Below are 24,393 nucleotides of genomic sequence, written 5' to 3'. Positions count from 1 at the left end.
AGGTTCATGAGATTGATCCCTAGGATGGTGGAACTGTCATATGAGGAAAGATTGAAAAGACTAGGCTTGTATTCACTGGAGTTTAGTAGGATGAGGGGAATCTTATAGAAACATATTAAATTATAAAAGGACTGGACAAGCCAGATGCAGGAAAAATGTTCCCAATGTTGGGTGAGTCCAGAACCAGGGGCCACAATCTTAGAATAAAGGGGAGGCCATTTAAGAGTGAGGTGAGAAAAAACTTTTTCACCCAAAGAGTTGTGAATTTGTGGAATTCCCTGCCACAGAGGGCAGTGGAGGCCAAATCACTGGATGGATTTAAGAGAGATTTAGATAGAGCTCTTGGGGTTAGTGGAATCAAGGGATATGGGGAGAAGACAGGCACGGGTTATTGATTGGGGATGATAGAACATAGACAATGCATTGCGGTGCTGGCTCGAAGGGGCGAATGGCCTCCTCCTGCACCTATTGTCTATGTTTCTATGTTTCTAAATACCTACCATTGTTGTTCCACTGTCATCCCTGCCAGGGTATCTTTCCAGTCAACTTTGGCCAGCTCCTCTCTCAGGGCCCCATAGTCCCCTCTATTCAACTGTAACACTGACACCTCCGATCTACACTTCTCCCTCTCCAATTGTAGATTAAACCTGACCATATTATGGTCACTACCTCCTAATGGCTCATTAACCTCCTTTTAGAATTGGACAGAGATCCATTCATCTGCAATGTTAACACTTCATATTCTATCTATGCAGATACACCGCCACCCAATGGTTTGAACACTGAATTCTCTAATTTTGGGTAAGCATCCCTGTCTCTCTATTCTTCTGGTCCATCCTCAGTCCTCTCATTTTTCTTCCGACAGTTTGCTTTTTGCTCCAGATTCCAGCATCTTCGTTTTATGAGTGTCCCACAGCATTTTCTGTTTTGATTCCAGATTCCCAGCATCTACAATCTATGATTTTCTTTTACAATTTATTTTAAAAATGTTTTTGCAATGATGAGCTTGTGAGTCTGGTCAAACAAGAGATGCACTGGTCTGTCCATCACATTTTAAATGCTTCTGTGTACTGGTCCCATATTCTGGATGTGGCACATGTGCAACTTGTTAAGGTTCAAGAGGAGCTCCAAAATTTTTAATTGCGCGAGTTGGCAGCTATAAAAAATTGCCTTTCTGGTGAAATTCCAAACAGAAGAACCTATTACATACTGCATGATTATTATATATTTCAGGTTGTGGCATTCTTTATGTCCCAATGTTAGAAAAGTGAAATTTATATTAATTTATGTAATTTCTTATTTTTATGAATTACCCATTTATAAATTGATATATAAAAGTCATAAAGATTTCAGCAAGCAAAGGAGTGGGCAAAGAACATCTTATTTCTATTCATGGCCAGCTCGAATATGGAGTTACCCAGATGAACTAAAATTGAAAACATTTTATGTCTGATATTATGTTTCACATAAAATTTAAAAAAAAAAACCCAAGGGTATCGGAAAGAGAAAAATTCACTAAACTAGCTCAGCAGATTTTGGATCCTTTGACATAAATATACTTGGCTAATATTTTATAGATCAACAAGAATGAGACAGCAGAATAGACAATTCTGTCATCCATTTAATGATAATGCAGGAGGAGACACTGAAATACTATATTTAATAGGTGTATTAACATGTTTATCGAGACAGGTTTATTAAATTGTTACTCTATAAACAGAGGCCTCGAAATTCCTACAACCTGAGCAGTAGAAGTAGAGTGTCCTCCATAATGTTTGGGACAAAGACCCATCATTTATTTATTTGCCTCTGTACTTCTCAATTTGAGATTTGTAATAGAAAAAAAATCACATGTGGCTAAAGTGCACATTGTCAGATTTTAATGAAGATCATTTTGATACATTTTGGTTTCACCATGTAGAAATTACAGCAGTGTTTATACATAGTACCTCCATTTCAGGGCGCAAAATGTTTGGGACACATGGTTTCACGGGTGTTTGTAATTGCTCAGGAGTGTTTAATTGCCTCCTTAATGCAGGTATAAGAGAGCTCTCAGCACCTGGTCTTACCTCCAGGCTTTCCATCACCTTTGGAAACTTTTATTGTGGTTTATCAACATGAAGAACAAAGTTGTGCCAATGAAAGTCAAAGAAGTCATCATGAGACTGAGAAACAAGAATGCAACTGTTGGAGACATCAACCAAATCTTAGGCTTAACTAAATCAACTGTTTGGAACATCATTAAGAAGGAGGAGAGCACTGGTGAACTTACTAATCACAAAGGGACTGGCAGGCCAAGGGAGACCCCCACAGCTGATGACAGAAGAATTCACTCTATAAAGTTCCTAGGACTACACCTGTCTGATGACCTGACGTCCACGGCCAACACCACAGCACTGTCAAGAGAGCCCAGCAGCGACTACACCCTCTCCGAAGACTACGTAAAGCAGGTCTCCCCACTACACACCTACGGACTTTTTATAGGGGGACAATCGAGAGCACATTGACCTACGGCATCACTTCCTGGTTCGGGAGCTGCAAGGCGTACGAACGGCACCAACTAGACAGGATTGTGAAGACCGCCAGCAGGATTATTGGTGCTCCACTCCCTTTCCTGCTGGATATATACAGGAAGAGATGTATCAGCAGAGCCATCTCCATCATCAAAGACCCCTACCACCCATCGCATCACATATTCTCCATCCTGCCATCTGGGAAGAGGTACAGGAGCATTAGCTGCAAAACCAGCAGGATGCTCCTCAGCTTCTTCACACAGGCTATAAGACTGCTAAACGGACTTTGCCCCCTGCCAAAGTATCGCGCACCAACCACCAACCTGGACACACTGCAGCAGAGCCACTGTCGTGCCGCTGCCGATCGGAACGCCTGTTGAATGTTTAGTAGAGTGTTAAATTTGTTCATGATATATGTATTTTTATTTCTATTTATTTTTAATGCACACTGAATGGACACTGGTTGAGCAATGTTTTTTTGTTTCCTCTGGGTATGTGAATACTCAGGAAATGACAATAAAGATATACAATACAATACAATACAAAATCCCCAAATACCTGTCCGACAGATCAGAAACACTCTTCAGCAGCCAGGTGTGGATTTGTCAATGACCATTGTCCGCAGAAGACTTCATGAACAGAAATACAGAGGCTACACTGCAAGATGCAAACCACTGGTTAGCCGCAAAAATAGGATGGCCAGGTCACAGTTTGCCAATAAGTACTTAAAAGAGGAACCACAGTTCTGGCAGCAAGGTCTTGTGAACAGATGAGACAAAGATTAACTTATATCAGAGTGATGGCAAGAGTAAAGTATGGAGGAGAGAAGGAACTGCCCAAGATCCAAAGCATACCACCTCATCTGTGAAACACGGTGGTGGGGGTGTTATGGCCTGGGCATGTATGGCTGCTGAAGGTACTGGCTCACTTATCTTCATTGATGATACAACAGCTGATGGTAGTAGCATAATGAATTCTGAAGTGTATAGACACATCCTATCTACTCAAGTTCAAACAAATGCCTCAAAACTCATTTCGTTCTACAGCAAGCCAATGATCCCAAACATACTGCTAAAGCAACAAAGGGGTTTTTCAGCTAAAAAATGGTCTATTCTTGTGTGGCTGTCAATCACCCGATGTGAACCCAAATGGGCATGCCTTTTATATGCTGAAGAGAAAACTGAAGAAGACTAGGCCCCAAAACAAGCATAAGCTAAAGATGGCTGCTATACAGGCCTGGCAGAGCATCATCAGAGAAGACGCCCAGCAACTGGTGATGTCCATGAATCAGACTTCAAGCAGTCATTGCATACAAAGGATATGCAACAAAATACTAAACATGACTACTTTCATTTACATGACATTGCTGGGTACCCAACATTATAGTGCCCTGAAATGGGGGGACTATGTATAAACACAGCTGTAATTTATACATGGTGAAACCAAAATGTATAAAAATGGCCTTTATTAAAATTTGACAATGTACACTTTAACCACATGTGATTTTTTTTCTATTACAAATCACAAATTATGGAGTACAGAGGCAAATAAATAAATGATGGGTCTTTGTCTCAAATATTATGGAGGGCACTGTATGATGGGTGCAGGCAGAAATTTTGCAAACAACTTATTACACTATGATCCTGTATAATTAACCCTAATATATTATTTTGGAGGGTGCAGCTTGAAGAGAATAGAGTGATTAGGCCTGCACTATGATCAGAGGAAAGGAAGCAAGAGGTTTATAGTGTGTTTGAGGTTGGGAATAGGGATGGCAGATTGCATGGGATAGGAATCAGAGCCCTGTGCTGTAGGGGTAACAACCAGAGAGATTGGGATTTAGTTCAGGGGGTAATTAGGTAAATAGATATAGAATGTGATAGTCAGGAATTGAGGTTTCTGGTGCGGGTTGTGACGGATCATGCGAATAATGGATAGAGGAGGCCTGGGAGCTTGGATTTTGGGGTTTGGAGACTGGCCCTCAGAACAACGGTTCAGAGGGGGTTGTAGCAAAATCAGTTGTTGAGGATGGTGCAGCACAGGTGGGTCTATAACAATAAAATGTAAGAATGGAACTCCATTGATAATCCTTCAGACAAGGGGTTGCTGGATAAACCTAGTTGACCCAACAATTGTTTCTCTAAGAAAAACGTAGTCTATGATCTCCTATGAGAAACTATTATTGGGTCAACTGGCTTAGTCTAATTTCTCCTGCAGTGTATGAAAAAGAGCAATAGAGGGAGTTATATTATCTCAGGAGCTACTGATATGATACTCATATGAGAACGCTATATCTTATGGCTGGAAGGTTCATAAGTTCATAAGATCATAAATAGGCCAATCGGCAAATCAAGTCTACTCCACTGTTCAATCATGGTTTATCTATCTGTCCCTCCTACCCCATTCTCCTGCCTTTCCTCCCATATCCTCTGACACCTGTACCAATCAAGAATCTATCTATCACTGTCTTAAAAATATTCACTGACGGCCTCCACAGCCTTCTGTGGCAGAATTCCACAGATTCACCACCCACTGACTAAAGAAATTCCTCCTCATCTCCTTCCTAAATTAACGTCCTTTAATTCTGAGGCTATAATAATAATAATAATAATAAATTTTATTTATGGGCGCCTTTCAAGAGTCTCAAGGACACCTTACAAAAATTTAGCAAGTAGAGGAAAAACATGTAAGCGGAATGAAATAAATAGTAGAGACATGACTAGTACACAAATTAAAGACAGAATTCAATTCAAAACACAATATGAGGCAATTCAAGCACAGATGAAAAGGGTGGGGGACGTGGGGCTAAGGATAGGCAGAGGTGAAGAGATGGGTCTTGAGGCGGGACTGGAAGATGGCTATGACCTCTAGTTCTAGACTCCCATTAGTGGAAACATCCTCTCCACTTCCAAGTTCACAGTCAAACTTCCAGAATGGTGCTAAGTGACTCAGAAATTGTCATTATTGTAAATTGTTTGGAAACAAAAAACTGTTGTGTAATGCTAATATACAAGATACACTGGAGGCATTGAATTTGACTCATTAGGATTACTTCAGGCCAGTATAAACCACATTAGTAGTATATTTTCTGTTATCGTTGAAACTTTTCTGAAAAATAGCATCTTGATCAAACCTTACAAAATGCAATGATCATTCAATGCAAAAGGTTTCCAAACATATTCTTTCCTAAAGTTATAAATTAATTAAGAGAGAATTACTTTAGCAATCATGTATCGTGTAACACAGTAATTAGTTGAATAAAATATTATCCAAAATATGGAAACATTTATAATGTGTAGATATTAAAAATGTTTTGGCTGATGAAGTGAAAACAAATCTATAAAAATCTTATCTACTTTGAATAACAATTCTACGAATTAAAGAAAACCCTCTTACAAATGAAAAGTCCTCTGCATTTTGACAAAGAAGCTTGGGAAAGATTGCTTGCCTCTGGAACCTCTCCTCATCCTCAAAGATGTTTCCATACATAAATCCATTCATCATAGTTGAATGAGCATGGATGTCAATGTAAAATTCCATGCTTGCTTTCTGTTGGAGAGGATAAATGTCAATGCATATATGCAACTTGAAAATGAATAAATAAGTTCATAAAAATACTTTAACTTTGCCACTCTGCATAAATAAAGGTCAAGGTTTCAGGAGATTAATCCAAATAGGAATCAAAACAAACAGTGTTAACAGGTTGACAGTAAAATTTGAGAATGGTATGGTGTATACATTTAAAGGGAGTGCTGTTGTTGATGTCATAGTCTTAGTCTTACTTTATTAGCCAAGTATGTTTTGCAACATACAAGGAATTTGATTTACCATACAATCATACTAATAAAAAGCACCAGAACACACAAAATTCATTTTACCATAAACATCCACCACAGTGACTCCTCCACATTCCTCACTGTGATGGAAGGTGAAAAAAAGTTCAATCCCTTCCCTTCTTTGTTCTCCAGCGGTCTGGGGCCTCTAACCTTCTGTTGACGGGATGATCTTACTCCCGTAAATGGCGGTGGGCCTCCTTGTTGGGGCGATCAAGCTCCTGCATCCGGGGGGGGGGGGGGGGGGGGGGGGAATCTCAGTTCCCCCGCGCTGGGTGATCTATCTCGGGTCGGGGCTTGTCGAAGGTTGAGCGAATTTGGAGCTTCCCGACTCGGTCTCTCCCGAGACTGCGAGCTCCATGATGTTAAAGTCTGCAGGCCATGGTTGGAGAGTTGATCTCAGGCAAGGAATCTGCTCCAATGGTAAGTTCGTGCCCCGTGGGCTCAAAGTCAGTCCCGAGCAAGGCCTCCAGCTCCACGATATTGGGCTGCAGAGCGAACGGAGATACGACCCGGAAAACAATCGCATCTCCGGCAAGGTAAGAGATCGAAAAAAAGTTTTCACCCCGCCCACCCCCCACATAAAACAAACCGGAGAACATTAACACAAACTTTTTAAACACACTAAAAATAACAAAAAAAAGATGAAAAGGACAGACAGACTAGGCGAGGCTGCCATCGAAGCGCCACCCAGTGATAATCATATTAGCACTCAGTGGTATCGTGTGCTAGATTCATATTGGACTTTTATGGCTTGTGATGAATTATAGAATCTACAATAGATAGTTTATAGGAGTCATCTTAATGTTTAATACCTAGATGTGGTACTTGTGCATCAGCTGCAGACATAATTTGTTGAAATAGTAATTACTTGCAAAGCGGTATGTTGCTGGGAATAATGTACCCACTTTTATTCAATGAGCCAAATAGTAACATTTATTATGAAAGCAAAGTAATTTTATGCAAAATACACCAAAAATTCTCTTTTTTGAAGTGTCTTTTTTTTGCTCTTAAATAGGATTTCCTCATAGTCTTTTCCAATATTCTTTTAACAGTTGGCTTAGAAAGCAGTGCAGACGGATTGAGGTATTCTTTGAAACAACAGCTGTACTGAGCTTTTTGCATACTCTACTCAGTTCTGCAATGCAGGATTTACATAACACCCTCTTTAATATATTTTTTATGAACCGTTAAGTAATAACTGATGAAATTCTCTGTAATATCTGTCATTTTATACAGACAAAATCCAGAATTTTAGTCCAAGATCTCTTTATCAAAATAAAACTGCTTTAGTTGTGAGCATGAAGACAAAACATCTTAACGAAATAGATTGAAAATTGAAGCTCAAAAACTGGTTGCAGATACTATACACGAACATTCCAAAATTATCTATTCATGACAGCACTTCTAGTCCTGAGGGTCATAAACACATGGTGGAGAACAAGCAACTCTGTTTTAAATTCAGTCCGTAGCAGAAGCAATTTCCTAGTGTGCAAAGTGCTGTCAAGAGCTCTGATGTTTGTGTATGAAATATAGACAAGATGACTGGCCCATCGGCTGCCATGTCAAGCTGATGGATGACGCCTGTAAAGAAGCAAAGCGGCTGCTGTTAGGGCCAGTCTATCAGCAGCTTGAAGGAGATTCAGTCTTATTAGAGGTAAAACTCCTATAATCTGCAAATTTCCTCAGGTGATGCAAAAAGGACAAATCTAAAATATAAAATGCAATTTCTGCCTCCAGAATAATACAGCACAACATTGACAGAGACATAAAATAGGTAGGCTCATAAGTTCAAATAATTCAAAACGTGTTCATGGATAAATTAAACTTGCACACATTACAGCTTATTTATATTTCATATGCAACACCATCTCTTAAAATATCTGAAGCTGTAGCTGTAGACTTGCATATGTCAAACTGCAGCAGATACATTAAAGACAAAATGGCTCTAAGGAATTGTATTCAGCTTTTTATAGAGAATAAATACATTTGTTTCTGTTGAAATTCATTTTTAACATTTATAAGTTCAAAATGAACTCAAAATCTCAGTTATCCCTTCATTTCAACAAATTATCCCAAATGGATTTGTCAGCTACAGAAAAGTATATATTTTGATGATTTATATTAGTTGGTAAGAATTGATCAAACTGAATTTCTTTCAAATGTTAATAAATATTGCAGAGGCTATTTCAGGGGCAATTGTGTTGGGGATAAGATAATGCTTATTAATTTTATGATCTCTTTGATGCCTTGCTCTCATATGCGCTCCTTGTTTTGCTGGTAGTTAAAAACAAAGGTTGTGGTGTTGTGCATTATAGACCTGAATTTATGGAACAATCTTTGAGGATGAGGAGAGGATCTTGCTGCAAGCAATTTCCCAAGCTCTATTGCCAAAAAGTCCGAGGACTGCTGGTTTTCTTTAATTAGTACAACTGTAATTTCAAGGGCATCATATCTTTATAAATGTCGACTTGGCTGAACAATGTTTAGATGCCAAGTAGTTAGATGGTAATTATGGTCACATATGGCTGTAGATGCCAAGACAATGAACATTTTTAAGGTAGATGTTGACAGATTCCTGATTAGTAAGAGTGTCAGGGGTCATGGGGAAACATAGAAACATAGAAAATAGGTGCAAGAGTAGGCCATTCGGCCCTTCGAGCCTGCACCGCCATTCAATATGATCGTGGCTGATCATCCAACTCAGTATCCTGTACCTGCCTTCTCGCCATACCTCCTGATCCCTTTAGCCACAAGGGCCACATCTAACTCCCTCTTAAATATAGACAATGAACTGGCCTCAAATACCTTCTGTGGCAGAGAATTCCACAGATTCACCACTCTCTGTGTGAAAAATGTTTTTCTCATCTCGGTCCTAAAAGATTTCCCCCTTATCCTTAAACTATGACCCCTTGTTCCGGACTTCCCCAACATCGTGAACAATCTTCCTGCATCTAGCCTGTCCAACCCCTTAAGAATTTTGTAAGTTTCTATAAGATCCCCCCTCAATCTTCTAAATTCTAGCGAGTACAAGTCGAGTCTATCCAGTCTTTCTTCATATGAAATTCCTGACATCCCAGGAATCAGTCTGGTGAACCTTCTCTGTACTCCCTCTATGGTAAGAATGGAAAAGGCAGGAGGATAGGTTTGAGAAGAAAGATAGATCAGCCATGATTGAAAGGCGGAGTAGACTTGAGGGACTGAATGGCCTAATTCAGCTCCTATAATTTCGGAACTTATGAACATATCCGGTTTCCGGTTGGCGGGGCGACTCACGTTGCAGCGGCCCCTACAGCATGTCTGTCTTTTTTTGGTCTAGTTAAATGTAGTTGTCGTGTTTTTTTCATACTGTTTTTAACTGTGTATATGTGGGGGGCGGGGGGAGGAGGGGGAAACTTTTAAAATCTCTTCCCTGCACGGGAGACCCGACCTTTTCCCTGTCGGGTCTGCATTGTCGTTGGGGCCTAGCACCGTGGAACGGCCTCCAACCGGAATGACCTGGGAGCTCCAGTCGTGGAGCCTGCGGAGCTGCGGACTTAGCATCGTGGGGTTGGCCGGCCTCAGGGCGTGGGGAGCGGTGGTGGCTCGCTGCTGTGGCCTGACTCCGGAGCTCGGAGGCTCCAGCTGCAGGCCTGTGGACTGTGAAATCGGGAGCTCGCGGGTCCGGGTGGGAGACCGCTTTTCGGAGCTCCCGCAACGCAACTTCTCCCGCCCGTGTCGCAGGGTTGGAACGACCAGGAGCCGGGCCGTACATCGCCCCGCGCGGCTTTAATTGCCGTGGGACATTCCAAATCCCGCCGAGGGCTCCATCTTTGTGACATTTAGACCTGGAGCATCGCCCTGCGCGGCCTTAAAGGCCGTGGGACTTACCATCGCCCGCCTGGGGTTTCAACATTGGGGAAAATGGTGTACAGGAGGCAGAAAAGACTTGCCTTCCATTACAGTGAGGAGTATATTCACTGTGATGGATATTTGTGTGAATTGAATTGTATGTGTGTTTTGTAGGAATTGTTTTGTTTGTATGGCTGTAGAAACAGAGTTTCGTTTGAGCCTCACTGAGGTTCAACTGACATTGAATAAATATTGTATTGTATTGTATATCGCAGCATCTATCTATATTACTAAATCTCTGATCTTAACCGCTTTTGGCCGACTGTGCTGCGATTTCCGAGAGAACGCCGCCACCTACGGCCGTCATTTTTGGCCACCTCGCTCAGAGCCCCCTCCGTCGTATGAGTGTGGAGGATTTTTTCCGTCGATGAAAAATGAGAGATATTGTTTTTACAAAATTCCCCATTCTCTCTCCCATTCTTCCGGGTTTCATAGTCCCTCCCCCTGCCGCCAGCGGGGGGCTGGCGGCAGGGCGAGGGACAATAAAACCCGGAAGTGTCATGCCTCACTCAGTCTCTGCCAGACCGAGGAAACTAGAGGGTCACAGCTCTCTGAGCTACGAATAACACTGAACGCACGTCTACTCCACGGTGAGTCCCCTCGATGCGGTTGTAAAGTGGCTGCAGCCCTTTTTTTAAAGTTTATGTTCACAAAATGAATATTGGTTGTCGGGTGGCTGCATCCCAATTGTTTGCCTCGCCTTATTAACAATTTTATGTTCACAAAATGAATTTTGGTTGTCGGGTGTCTGCAGCCCAATTGTTTGCCTCGCCTTTTTAACAAGTTGGCTTTTAAAATCGTTGCAACAGTTGGATGCCAGTCCAAGCATCCATACGGCCCACAATGTCTATACTAGCCCTCTGGAAACCAGTACCTTCGGCCCGCAACACCCATACTAGCGCAACAGACAGCCCCCTCACTGGCGAGCAGTATTGGAATTGGTGGAGAGGTGGAATGCTGGGACCAAACGGGTCCCACTTAGTCTAGTTAAATAATACAAATAAAATAAAATATTTTGCATGGGAAATGATCTGGTTTAGTATGTCCAAAAAACAACCAATACCATTTTAAGCATTTTTCATATGATGGTGGCTATATGCTATCAAAATTGACACATTGTAAAATCTTGAAATTGGACCAGGCATTTCTGGGCACGAAACACCCGCATTGTACACATTTACGTACAGTGCATTCAGAAAGTATTCAGACTCCTTCACATTTTCCACATTTTGTTACGTTACAGCCTTATTTTAAAATGGATTAAATTAATTTTTTTTAATCATCAATCCACACACAATATCCCAGAATGAAGAAGCGAAAACAGGTGTTTAGAATTTTGTGCAAAGTAATTAAAAATAAATAACTGAAATATCACATTTACATAAGTATTCAGACCCTTTGCTATGACACTCAAAATTGAGCTTAGGTTCATCCTGTTTCCATTGATTATCCTTGAGATGTTTCTACAACTTGATTGGAGTGCACCAGTGGTAAACTAAATTGATTGGCCATGATTTGGAAATGCACACACCTGTCTATAGAAAGTCCCACAGTTGACAGTGCATGTCAGAACAAAAACCAAGCCATGAAGACAAAGGAATTGTCCGTACCCCTCCGAGACAGGATTGTGTGGAGACACGGATCTGTGGAAGGGTATGAAACAATTTCTGCAGCATTGCAGGTCCCGAGGAGCACAGTGGCCTCCATCATTCTCAAATGGAAGAACTTTGGAACCAACAGGGCTCTTCATCGAGCTGGCCGCCCGGCTAAACTGAGCAATCGGGGGAGAAGTGCCTTGGTCAGGGAGGTGACCAAGAACCTGATGGTCATTCTGATAGAGCTCCAGCATTCCTCTGTAGAGATGGGAGAACCTTCCAGAAGGACAACTATATCTGCAGCACTCCACCAATCAGGCCTTTATGGTAGAGTGGCCAGACGGAAGCCACTCCTCAGTAAAAGGCAGATGGCAGGCCGCTTGGAGTTTGCCAAAAGGCATGAGGAACAAGATTCTCTGGTCTGATGAAAACAAGATTGAACTCTTGGCCTGAATGCCAAGCGTCACGTCTGGAGGAAACCAGGCACTGCTCATCACCTGGCCAATACCATAAGATAAGTGATTTGATAAGGGAACTCAAGGTAAAGGAGCCATTAGGAGGTAGTGAACATAATATGGTAAGTTTTAATCTACAGTTTGAGAAGGAGAATTATATAATCGGAGGTGTCTGTGTTACAGTTGAATAAAGGGGACTATGGAGCCATGAGGAAGGAGCTGGCCAAAGTTGATGGAAATATATCCTAGCAGGGATGACAGTGGAAAAACAATGGCAGGTATTTCTGGGAATAATACAGAAGGTGCAGGATCAGTTCATTCCAAAGAGGAAGAAAGATTCCAAGGGGAGTAAGGGTTGACCGTGGCTAACAAGGGAAGTCAGGGACAGTATAAAAATAAAATAGAAGAAGTACATCATAGCAAAGATGTGCAGGAAGCAAGAGGATTGGGTAATGTTTAAAGAGCAACAGAAGATAACTAAAAAGGCAATACGGGGAGAAAAGATGAGATATGAAGGTAAGCTAGCCAAGAGTATAAAGGAGGATAGTAAAAGCTTCTGTAGGTATGTGAAGTAGAAAAAAATAGTTAAGACCAAAGTTGGACCCCTGAAGACTGAAGTACCCTGTGAGAAAGGTGCGAGTCTTTGGCTCGAGAGTCTTCGGCGAGGAGGCTACGCAAAAGGCTGAAGAGGGAGAGACGATAGAAGGAGATGTCAAGCAAGCTGATTCAGTGCGATGCTTGCAGTAAGTGGGAGGTCAAGGACACTGCTGGTGCCTCTGGCTGCTACAAATGTGAGAAGTGCATCCAGGTACAGCTCCTGAAGGACCGTGTTGGGGAACTGGAGAAGCAAGTGGATGACCTCAGGTTTGTCCGAGAAACTGAGTCGTTCCTCGACAAGTCCTACAGTAAGATTGTTATACCTAAGGTACTGGAAGAGAGAAGAACGGTGACAAAGGGAGGGAAGCATGGAATGCAAACATCCCCGGGTGTTGTACCTCTTGTGAACAGGTTCACCCACTTAGAAGCTGTCGGGTCAGAAGACGTTATTACACCGAGCGGCGGACTGGCTTACGAAGCAAAAAGGGCTGTTGAGCCAAAACCAAAGAGGCCAACGTCAGGCAACGCCATTGTAGTGGGAGACTCCATTGTGAGAGGTACGGACAGGGGTTTCTGCGGCAACAGACGGGATTCGAGGATGGTGTGCTGCCTTCCTGGTGCCAGGATCCAGGATGTCACGGACAGAGTGTAGAAAATCCTCAAGGGCGAAGGTGAACAGCCGGAAGTGGTAGTGCATGTCGGCACAAACGATGTCGGAAAGAAGGGGATGAATATTCTGCAGCGTGACTTCAGAGAGCTCGGAAAAATGCTGAAAAGCAGGACCTCCAGGGTTGTTATCTCCGGTTTGCTTCCAGTTCCTCGTGCTGGCGAGAGCAGGAACAGGGAGATACGGGACCTGAATGTGTGGCTGAGAAACTGGTGCATGGGGCAGGGATTTAGATTCTTAGATCACTGGGATTTGTTTTGAGTAAGGGGGAACTGTACAAAAGGGACTGATTGCATCTTAACAGGTGGGGAACCAGCATTCTGGCAGGCAGGTTTGCCACTGCTACACGGGTGGCTTTAAACTGAATAAGGGGAGTGGGGTGTCAAATGGGATAGTCGAGGATGGAGTTAAAGGGAAAGGGTTTCTTAAATGTGTGAGCGTAGAGACAGAGGGGTGTAAAATGAGGGTAGAAGCAATAGGTAGCAAGGTGAAAAGTAAAAGTGGCAAGCAGACAAATCCAGGACAAAAATCAAAAAGGGCCACATTTCACCATAATTGTATAAGGGGTAAGAGTGTTGTAAAAACAAGCCTGAAGGCTTTGTGTCTCAATGCAAGGAGCATTCGTAATAAGGTGTATGAATTGAATGTGCAGATAGCTATTAATAACTATGATATAGTTGGGATCACGGAGACATGGCTCCAGGGTGACCAAGGCTGGGAGCTGAACATCCAGGGATATTCAATATTCAGGAGGGATAGACAGAAAGTAAAAGGAGGTGGGGTAGCGTTGCTGGTTAGAGAGGAGATTAACGCAATAGAAAGGAAGAACATTAGCTTGGAGGATGTGGAATCGATATGGGTAGAGCTGCAAAACACTAAGGGGCAGAAAACGCTAGTGGGAGTTGTGTACAGGCCACCTAACAGTAGTAGTGGAGTTGGGGATGGCATCACACAGGAAATTAGAAAAGCGTGCAACAAAGGTAAAACAGTTATAATGGGTGACTTCAATCTACATACAGATTGGGTGAATCAAATTGGCAGGGGTGCTGATGAAGAGGATTTCTTGGAATGTATGCGGGATAGTTTTCTAAACCAACATGTAGAGGAACCAACGAGAGAGCAGGCTATTCTAGACTGGGTATTAAGTAATGAGGAAGGGTTAGTTAGCAGTCTTGTTGTGCGTGGCCCCTTGGGCAAGAGTGAACATAATATGGTTGAGTTCTTCATTAGGATGGAGAGTGACATTGTTAATTCACAAACAAGGGTCCTGAACTTAAAGAAAGGTAACTTTGAGGGTATGAGATGTGAATTGGCCAAGATAGACTGGCAATTGATTCTTAAAGGGTTGACGGTGGATATGCAATGGAAGGCATTTAAAGACTACATGGATGAGCTACAACAATTGTTCATCCCAGTTTGGCAAAAGAATAAACCAGGGAAGGTAGTGCATCCATGGATAACAAGGGAAATCAGGGATAGTATCAAAACAAAAGATAAAGCATACAAATTAACCAGAAAAATCAGCCTACCAGGACTGGGATAAATTCAGAGTCCAGCAGAGGAGGAAAAGGGGCTTAATTAGGAAAGGGAAAATAGATTATGAAAGAAAACTGGCAGGGAACATAAAAACTGACTGCAAAAGTTTTTATAGATATGTGAAGAGAAAACGATTAGTTAAAACAAATGTAGGTCCCTTGCAGTCAGAAACAGGTGAATTGATCATGGGGAACAAGGACATGACAGACCAATTGAATAATTACTTTGGTTCTGTCTTCACTAAGGAAGACATAAATAATCTGCCGGAAATAGCAGGGGACCGGGGATCAAATGAGATGGAGGAACTGAGTGAAATCTAGGTTAGCCGGGAAGTGGTGTTTTGTAAATTGAATGGATTAAAGGCCGATAAATCCCCAAGGCCAGATAGGCTACATCCCAGAGTACTTAAGGAAGTAGCCCCAGAAATAGTGGATGCATTAGTGATAATTTTTCAAAACTCTTTCGATTCTGGAGTAGTTCCTGAGGATTGAAGGGTAGCTAATGTAACCCCACTTTTTAAAAAGGGAGGGAGAGAGAAAACGGGGTAATTACAGACAGTTAGTCTAACATCGGCAGTGGGGAAACTGCTAGAAACCGTTATTAAAGATGGGATAGCAGCACATTTGGAAAGTGGTGAAATCATTGGACAAAGTCAGCATGGATTTATGAAAGGTAAATCATGTCTGACGAATCTTATAGAATTTTTTGAGGATGTAACTAGTAGAGTGGATAAGGGAGAACCAGTGGATGTGTTATATCTGGACTTTCAGAAGGCTTTCAACAAGGTCCCACATAAGAGATTAGTATACAAACTTACTTAAAGCACACGGTATTGGGGGTTCAGTATTGATGTGGATAGAGAACTGGCTGGCAGACAGGAAGCAAAGAATAGGAGTAAACGGGTTCTTTTCAGAAAGGCAGGCAGTGACTAGTGGGGTACCACAAGGCTCAGTGGGACCCCAGCTATTCACAATATACTGTATATTAATGATTTTGACAGGGGAATTGAATGCAACATCTCCAAGTTTGCGGATGACATGAAGCTGGGGGGCAGTGTTAGCTGTGAGGAGGATGCTAGGAGGCTGCAAGGTGACTTGGATAGGCTGGGTGAGTGGGCAAATGCATGGCAGATGCAGTATAATGTGGATAAATGTGAGGTTATCCACTTTGGTGGCAAAAAAAAACAGGAAAGTAGACTATTATCTGAATGGTGGCCGATTAGGAAAAGGGGAAATGCAACGAGACCTGGGTGTCATGGTACACCAGTCATTGAAAGTAGGCATGCAGGTGCAGCAGGCAGTGAAGAAAGTGAATGGTATGTTAGCATTCATAGCTAAAGGATTTGAGTATAGGAGCAGGGAGGTTCTACTGCAGTTGTACAGGGTCTTGGTGAGAGCACACCTGGAGTATTACGTACAATTTTGGTCTCCGAATCTGAGGAAAGACATTCTTGTCATAGAGGGAGTACAGAGAAGGTTCACCAGACTGATTTGTGGGATGTCAGGACTTTCATATGTCTTTCAGGTCTTTCAGGCCTTTCAGGTGTCCTTGAGACTATTGAAAGGCGCCCATAAATAACATTTATTATTATTATTATTATTATATAACCATATAACCATATAACAATTACAACACGGAAACAGGCCATCTCGGCCCTACAAGTCCATGCCGAACAAATTTTTTTTTTTTTTTTTTTTCCCCTTAGTCCCACCTGCCTGCACTCATACCATAACCCTCCATTCCCTTCTCATCCATATGCCTATCCAATTTATTTTTAAATGATACCAATGAACCTGCCTCCACCACTTCCACTGGGAGCTCATTCCACACCGCCACCACTCTCTGCGTAAAGACGTTCCCCCTCATATTACCCCTAAACTTCTGTCCCTTAATTCTGAAATAATGTCCTCTTGTTTGAATCTTCCCTATTCTCAAAGGGAAAAGCTTGTCCACATCAACTCTGTCTATCCCTCTCATCATTTTAAAGACCTCTATCAGGTCCCCCCTTAACCTTCTGCGCTCCAGAGAATAAAGACCTAACTTATTCAACCTATCTCTGTAACTTAGTTGTTGAAACCCAGGCAACATTCTAGTAAATCTCCTCTGTACTCTCTCTATTTTGTTGACATCCTTCCTATAATTGGGCGACCAAAATTGTACACCATACTCCAGATTTGGTCTCACCAATGCCTTGTACAATTTTAACATTACATCCCAGCTTCTATACTCAATGCTCTGATTTATAAAGGCTAGCATACCAAAAGCTTTCTTTACCACCCTATCTATATGAGATTCCACCTTCAAGGAACTATGCATGGTTATACCCAGATCCCTCTGTTCAACTGTATTCTTCAATTCCCTACCATTTACCATGTACGTCCTATTTTGATTTGTCCTGCCAAGGTGTAGCACCTCACATTTATCAGCATTAAACTCCATCTGCCATCTTTCAGCCCATTTTTCCAAATGGCCTAAATCACTTTGTAGACTTTGGAAATCCTCTTCATTATCCACAACACCCCCTATCTTGGTATCATCTGCATACTTACTAATCCAATTTACCACACCTTCATCCAGATCATTGATGTACATGACAAACAACAAAGGACCCAACACAGATCCCTGAGGCACCCCACTAGTCACCTGCCTCCAACCCGATAAACAGCCATCCACCATTACCCTCTGGCTTCTCCCATTCAGCCACTGTTGAATCCATCTTGCTATTCCTGCATTTATACCCAACAGTTGAACCTTCTTAACCAAACTTATATGAACTTTTCCGGTAGGCGGCGCGGCTCTGGCCAGCAGCGGCCTCTGCAGCCTGTCCGCGTTTTTATTATTTTTTGTCTGTGTTTTTATGTAGTTTTTGTTATTTTATGTTGGGGTGTGTGTGGGGGGGGTGGGAGAGGGGGGGAAACTTTTGAATCTCTCCCTGCACTGGAGACCCGACCTTTTCTCGTCGGGTCTCAGGTGTCGTTGAGGCCGCAACGAGGAGCGGCCTCCAACGGGAAGAAGCCGGGGACTCTGGTGCCGACTCACCGTTGCCGTCGCGGAGCTGGCCGAGACCGGAGCGGGTGGAGCGGTGGAGGAGCGCTGCTGCTGCAGCTGCCGCTGCTGCTGCTGCTGCTGCCGATGCCGCTGCTGCTGCTGAGTCGGAGGCTGCTACTGTGGGTCTGCGGACGGCGGCACCGGGAGCCCGCGGATCCCTGGAGGGAGACCGCTTTTCGGGGCTCCTGCAACAGCGAATTCTCCCGCCCGTGTTGCGGGGTTGAAGAGCTCCTGGAGCGGGGCCTACATCACTGCCCCGCGCGGCTGGAATGGCCGCGGGACTCTGCGAGCGCACACCGGGGGCTCCAACACCTAGACCCGGTGTGCGACCTCGCACCACCCGGCGTGGCTTTAATGGCCACGGGACAATCGCCATCGCCAGCGGGGGCTTTGACTTTGACTCTGACATCGGGGGGGGGGGGGGGAGAGTGCAGTGGAGAGATAAGTTTTTTTGGCCTTCCATCACAGCAATGTGATGGATGTTTATGTAAAATGTAATTATGTTGTGTCTGGGGTCTATTTGTGTGTAATGTATGGCTGCAGAAACGGCATTTCGTTTGGACCTCCAGGGGTCCAAATGACAATTAAATTGACTCTTGACTCTTGACTTGAAGAAAGACTGGATAGACTCGGCTTGTACTCGCTAGAATTTAGAAGATTGACGGGGGATCTTATAGAAACTTACAAAATTCTTAAGGGGTTGGACAGGCTAGATGCAGGAAGATTGTCCCTGATGTTGGGGAAGTCCAGAACAAGTAGTCACAGTTTAAGGATAAGAGGGAAATCTTTTAGGACCGAGATGAGGAAAACATTTTTCACACAGAGAGTGGTGAATCTCTGGAATTCTCTGCCAGAGAAGGTGGTTGAGGCCAGTTCATTTGCTATATTTAAGAGGGAGTTAGATGTGGCCCTTGTGGCTAAAGGGATCAGGGGGTATGGATAGAAGGCAGGTACAGGATACTGAGTTGGATGATCAGCCATGATGATATTGAATGGCGGTTCAGGCTCGAAGGGTCGAATTGGCTACACCTGCACCTATTTTCTATGTTATTTCTTTTTAATTGCAAAAATTTCTAAACACGTGATTTCACTTTTATATTCTGAGGTATTGTGTGTAGATTGATGATTAAAAAAAAAGAATTTAATCCATTTTAGAATAAGGCTGAAATGTAACAAAATGTCGAAAAAGTGAAGGGGTCTGAATACTTTCTGAATGCACTGTATGTGATGCTCATCACAACTTTACTCTAATTATACCAATGATATGAAAGTTATGACCATAGTTTTTAAGTGCCAGTAAAACAAGGAAAAATATTGATAACATCAGCAAGAAGACATGAATTGGATGCCCCCAAAGGGAAATCTGCTCCCAGTGCCTCCTGAGTTTTTAATTTTTTATACATTTCAGAATGAGGTTAAGAGACAACCTTGTTGTAGGCCTGGAGTCAGAAGTAAATCGGACTGGATGAGGATGGCAGATTTCCTCATCTGAAAGATATTAGTGAATTAAATATTTATGACAATCTAGTCATTTGGTCATTATCATTACTAAGTTTTTTTTTAAATTCTGGATTAATAACAGTTGTCATGATGGGGTTTGAACGTACATCACTGGAGTCTGGGCATTTGGGTTGCTCAACTTGTAACTTAACCACTATCACCCACCATGTCCAATATTCCAATGCAATGTTTTGCAAATAAATTAATAAAAATCCTATTGCCTTATAATTCTATGAAAAGAATAAATGATCAGCTTTAAATTGAGCAGAATATGCATGGGATCAAGTGTGCAATAGAGCATGAAATACTATGTGCCATGAAGATACATTTACATCTGAGGAAAGCCTCAGTAAGATGGAATGGATTGATTTTAAGTGTCATTGCATTCCTTTCCTGACAAGATATCAGAAAAGGTATTACTGGAAGTAGCATGTAAACACCAAATTGGATTTAGAATGTATTAGAACTGTACAATATATGGTGAAATAGTGATTTACTACTGATTTATAGCAAAATCTAGCCAAGGTCGAAGCCTAGGTTGTCAACTGACAAGTAACATTTTCACCAGTTAAGAAGTAGGAAATGGACACGTTCAACGAGAGAACCTAAGCATAGTCCCTGAGGGTTGCCACCAACCAGTATTTGAAGCTAAACAACAGCATTAAAACCATAAATGCAACAACATGCCAGATTATATCATTTTGCCAACTGGTGACTCACTTCCTACCTCCCAAAAACCTTCTACATTACATTTTCACGAGCCAAGCATTCTCACAACAATACGGGTGGGCACTGTGGCACAAGGGGCAGCACAGTGGTGCATGAGGCTGCACGGTGGCACAGGGGGCAGCAAGGTGGCGCAGCGGTAGAGTTGCTGCTTTACAGCACTTTCAGCGTCAAAGTCCCAAGTACGTTCCCTACAACGGGTAGAGTTTGTACGTTCCCCCCGTGACCGCGTGGGTTTTCTCTGAAATCTTCGGTTTCCTCCCACACTAAAAAGGTGTATAGGTTTGCAGGTTAATGGACTTGGTATAAATATAAATTGTCCTTAGTGTGTGTAGGATAATTTTAATGTGCAGAGATCGTGGTCGGTACGGGCTCAGTGGGCCGAAGGGCCTGTTTCCGCGCTGTGTCTCTAAACTAAACATAAACTAAACTAAATACTTCAGAAGCACGACAACATCACGAACAAAGAAACCAATTTTGTTTGTCATTTGATCAGAACATTAACCTTTTCCGCACTACCATGGTTGCAAGTTACACCTTCCACAAAGTACACTCAAGCAGTCAAGTCTACTTTGATAGTAAATCCCAAACCCTACTGCCTAGAAGGGCATTGCCAGTAAATGCTTATGAATAAACCCATCTGAAAATCCTTCTGGGAATTACATGCGAGTCTCACATGGAAATGTATTGCCGTCTCGGCAGCATCATTGTGTCAACATCCTGGAATTCCCTGCGTTTTAAAGTTGCGAAGGTATCTTCACCTCACAGACTGCACCAGGTTCAGGAAATGAATCACCACACTTTTTCAATGGAATTTACATATGAACAAAAAATAGCATTAACAATTATACAAATAATGTGCATTAAACATCAATCAAGTATTTTGGAACTCAGTTAAGAACATAGATTGACATGTGAATGTGAACTCTGATAGTTAAAGGTCATAAACCCGCTAATCTATTCTGCTTGATAGACACTAAATGCTGGAGTACCTCAGTGGGACAGGCAGCAGCTCTGGAGAGAAGGAATGGGTGACATTTCAGGTCGAAACGCTGCTTCATAATTTTCTGAATTGTCTGAAGAAGGGTCTCAACTTGAATCATTACCCATTCTTTCTCTCCAGAGATGCTGCCTGTCACGCTGAGTTACACCAACATTTTGTGTCATTTTTTGGTGTAAACCTGTCACAGTCTGCCCTCTCTTCATTCTCATCCACTTCACCTCCCAGTGCTTTTCCACCGGTCCCTCCTTCTCCTCACCTGCCTGCCTGCCACGCCCCTCTCATCAGCCCAACTCTCCTCACTCAGTTGCCTCTGATCACCTATTAACCCAGTATATAGACTCTCCTCACCGTTCACACAGTGCCAGATTGTTCTCAGCATCCATGCAAGACTCTCCAGTGATTTCCCGACTGCCTACACGGATTCGAACCTGCCTGCCCCTGACCATTCCGTACTGTCGTCTTCCCGGATATCACCTCAGCCTTCTGTCCCCGACCACGGCCTTCGTCCCGTACCTCCTGGTTTCTGTCTGCCTCTCTCCTCAGCTGTTTGGTGTATCCCTGCAACGGTTCCTCGACTTCCTGCCTGGCTTCGACTCTCCTTTCGTCTGTCCCTTGCTGGTTTGTTTGCATCATGTGTTGGATCTCCTGGTTACCAGACCTTCTGCTACCCCGACCACGTCTCCTGCCTGCCCCTCTTCGGAACCCTTGCTTAATCCTGAGCCTCTGTGTGAGTACGGTGTACCCATTCCTGTGTTACTACTCTGTGTTACAGTATCGTAATAAAGTTCATGATCAATTATACCTGCCTGATTCTGTGATGCTATTGGGTCCAAGCTATGCCCGTTACAGTACAATCTGGCCAACAATGGACTCAGCGCACACAACGTCTCCGTCAAACCGCTTCGAGAGGATTGAGCACACGCTCCTGCAGCATGAAGCTATGCTCACTGCCTCCAACTCCGAGGTTCGACAGGCTGTGTCAAACCAAGAGCAAGCATTGGTTGCACTAGCCACCCAGGTCCAACAGCTGATGACCACCCTCGCCCAGGCTACACCCCATGCTTCGCCTCCGGCTCCGACAGCACCAGCTCCCGGTCCGCCAGGACCATCACCTGAGCCCCGGGTGGGAACCCCGGAGCGCTACGCTGGAGACCCGGAGGGCTGCAACCCATTCATCACGAACTGTTCCATTCTCTTCGCCCTACAGCCCTACACCTTCGCCCAGGAAGCGGCGAGAGTGGCGTTTACCATTAATCACCTGACGGCAGAGCTCGGCTGTGGGGAACGGCTGAATGGAAGCGACGCACGCCGGTTTGCTCCTCTTTCCAGGCCTTCGCCGCGGAGCTTCGCAAGGTGTTTGGTGAGGTTTCGATGGGTCCGGACGCTGCGGGAGGTCTGCTGGGGTTGAGCCAGGGGAACCAGAGCGTCGCTGACTTCACCATCGACTTTCGCACCAGGGCCCGTCAGAATGATTGGAACGCCCCGTTCCAGTGTGACACTTTCTTGCTGGGCTTGAATGACTATATCAAGGATGAGTTGGTGTCCCACGACCTTCCTTCTTCTCTGGATGGGCTTATCGAGCTAACGACCCATCTGGACCGACGCATCCTGGCGAGACGTCGGGAGAGGCGACAGGGACAGGCGGTCCACCAGCTATCCACCCAAGCTCGTTTTCCTCCGGAGACTGGACTACCCTCGTCGGGGCAACCGTCGAGGCAACCCGAACCCATGCAGGTGGGTCGCACCAGTCTCACCCCTGAGGAACGGGAACGTCGGCGTCGGGGGAACCTCTGTCTCTACTGTGGCCTGGCGGGTCATTACATCTCCAAGTGTCCAGTAAAAGGCCAGACTCGCCAGTAGCGGAGGAATTACTGGTGAGTTGAACCTCTGAACTTTCCTCTGCCCGACGCCCTCTTTGTCATGCCCGTCTGCTGTTGTCTGATGGTTCTCACACCCTCGCCACCTTCATAGACTCCGGTTGTGACATTAATCTTATGGACATGGATCTAGCCCGTCAGCTAAGTATCAGTTGTGTTCCCCTGCCTAAACCTGTTCCCGCCAACGCCCTCGACGGCCATCTCCTGGGGACTGTTTCTCACCAGACGGTCCCAGTGCGCATGCTTCTGTCTGGTAATCACCATGAGACCATCCAGTTACACATCCTGCAGTCTCCCCGTCTTCCCCTCATCCTGGGTTACCCCTGGCTTCGACAACACAACCCCAAAATCGACTGGAGGACAGGGATCATCTTGGGTTGGAGCCCTTCCTGCCACCAAGTCTGCCTGAAGCAAGCCTCAGCTCCTCAACTGGCCACCTGCTCCAGTTCTGCTCCAGATCTGACGGGGGTCCCAGCCGAGTACCATGACTTTGGGGAGGTTTTTAGCAAGTCTAGGGCCACATCCCTTCCTCCTCATCAGCCCTACGACTGTGCCATAGACCTCCTGCCTGGTTCCGCTCCTCCTAGGGGTCGCCTTTACTCCCTGTCCGCCCCTGAGAGAGGCGCCATGGAGAAATACATAAACGACTCCTTGGCTGCTGGTCTCATCTGTCCCTCCTCGTCTCCTGCTGGGGCTGGGTTCTTCTTCGTGGAGAAGAAGGACAAATCTCTGCGTTCCTGCATAGATTACCGGGGGCTCAACGGCATCACGGTGAAGAATCGCTATCCTCTCCCACTCATCTCCTCTGCTTTCGAGCTCCTGGAGGGGGCCACCATCTTTTCAAAGTTGGATCTACGCAACGCCTACCACTTGGTCTGCATCAAAGAGGGAGATGAGTGGAAGACCGCCTTCAACACTCCCACGGGACATTATGAATACCGGGTGATGCCCTTTGGCCTCACCAACGCCCCGGCCGTCTTCCAGGCTTTGGTCAATGATGTTCTCAGAGACATGTTGAACAAGTACGTGTTCGTCTATCTTGATGACATCATCATCTTTTCACGGACCAAGGAGGAACACATACACCACGTCCAGGCAGTTCTACATCGGCTCCTTAAAGCTGAGAAGTGCGAGTTTCACTCCCCGTCAGTC

General features: G+C 44.1%; 1 protein-coding gene across 1 annotated transcript in view; it reads right to left on the bottom strand.

The window, feature by feature from the left end:
- agbl4 (AGBL carboxypeptidase 4) overlaps positions 1–24,393 on the bottom strand; it is a 440,437-nt gene that overhangs the window by 67,875 nt on the left and 348,169 nt on the right. The window contains exon 10 of the mRNA XM_055642477.1: positions 5,910–6,062. Coding sequence (XP_055498452.1) covers positions 5,910–6,062 — 153 coding nt within the window. The remainder of the gene's footprint in view (positions 1–5,909; positions 6,063–24,393) is intronic.

Source organism: Leucoraja erinacea, chromosome 10 (genome assembly GCF_028641065.1).
Source record: "Leucoraja erinacea ecotype New England chromosome 10, Leri_hhj_1, whole genome shotgun sequence".
Lineage (NCBI taxonomy): Eukaryota > Metazoa > Chordata > Chondrichthyes > Rajiformes > Rajidae > Leucoraja > Leucoraja erinaceus.
Note: the sequence above shows the minus strand (reverse complement) of the source record. Positions and strands in the feature narration are given on the sequence as shown.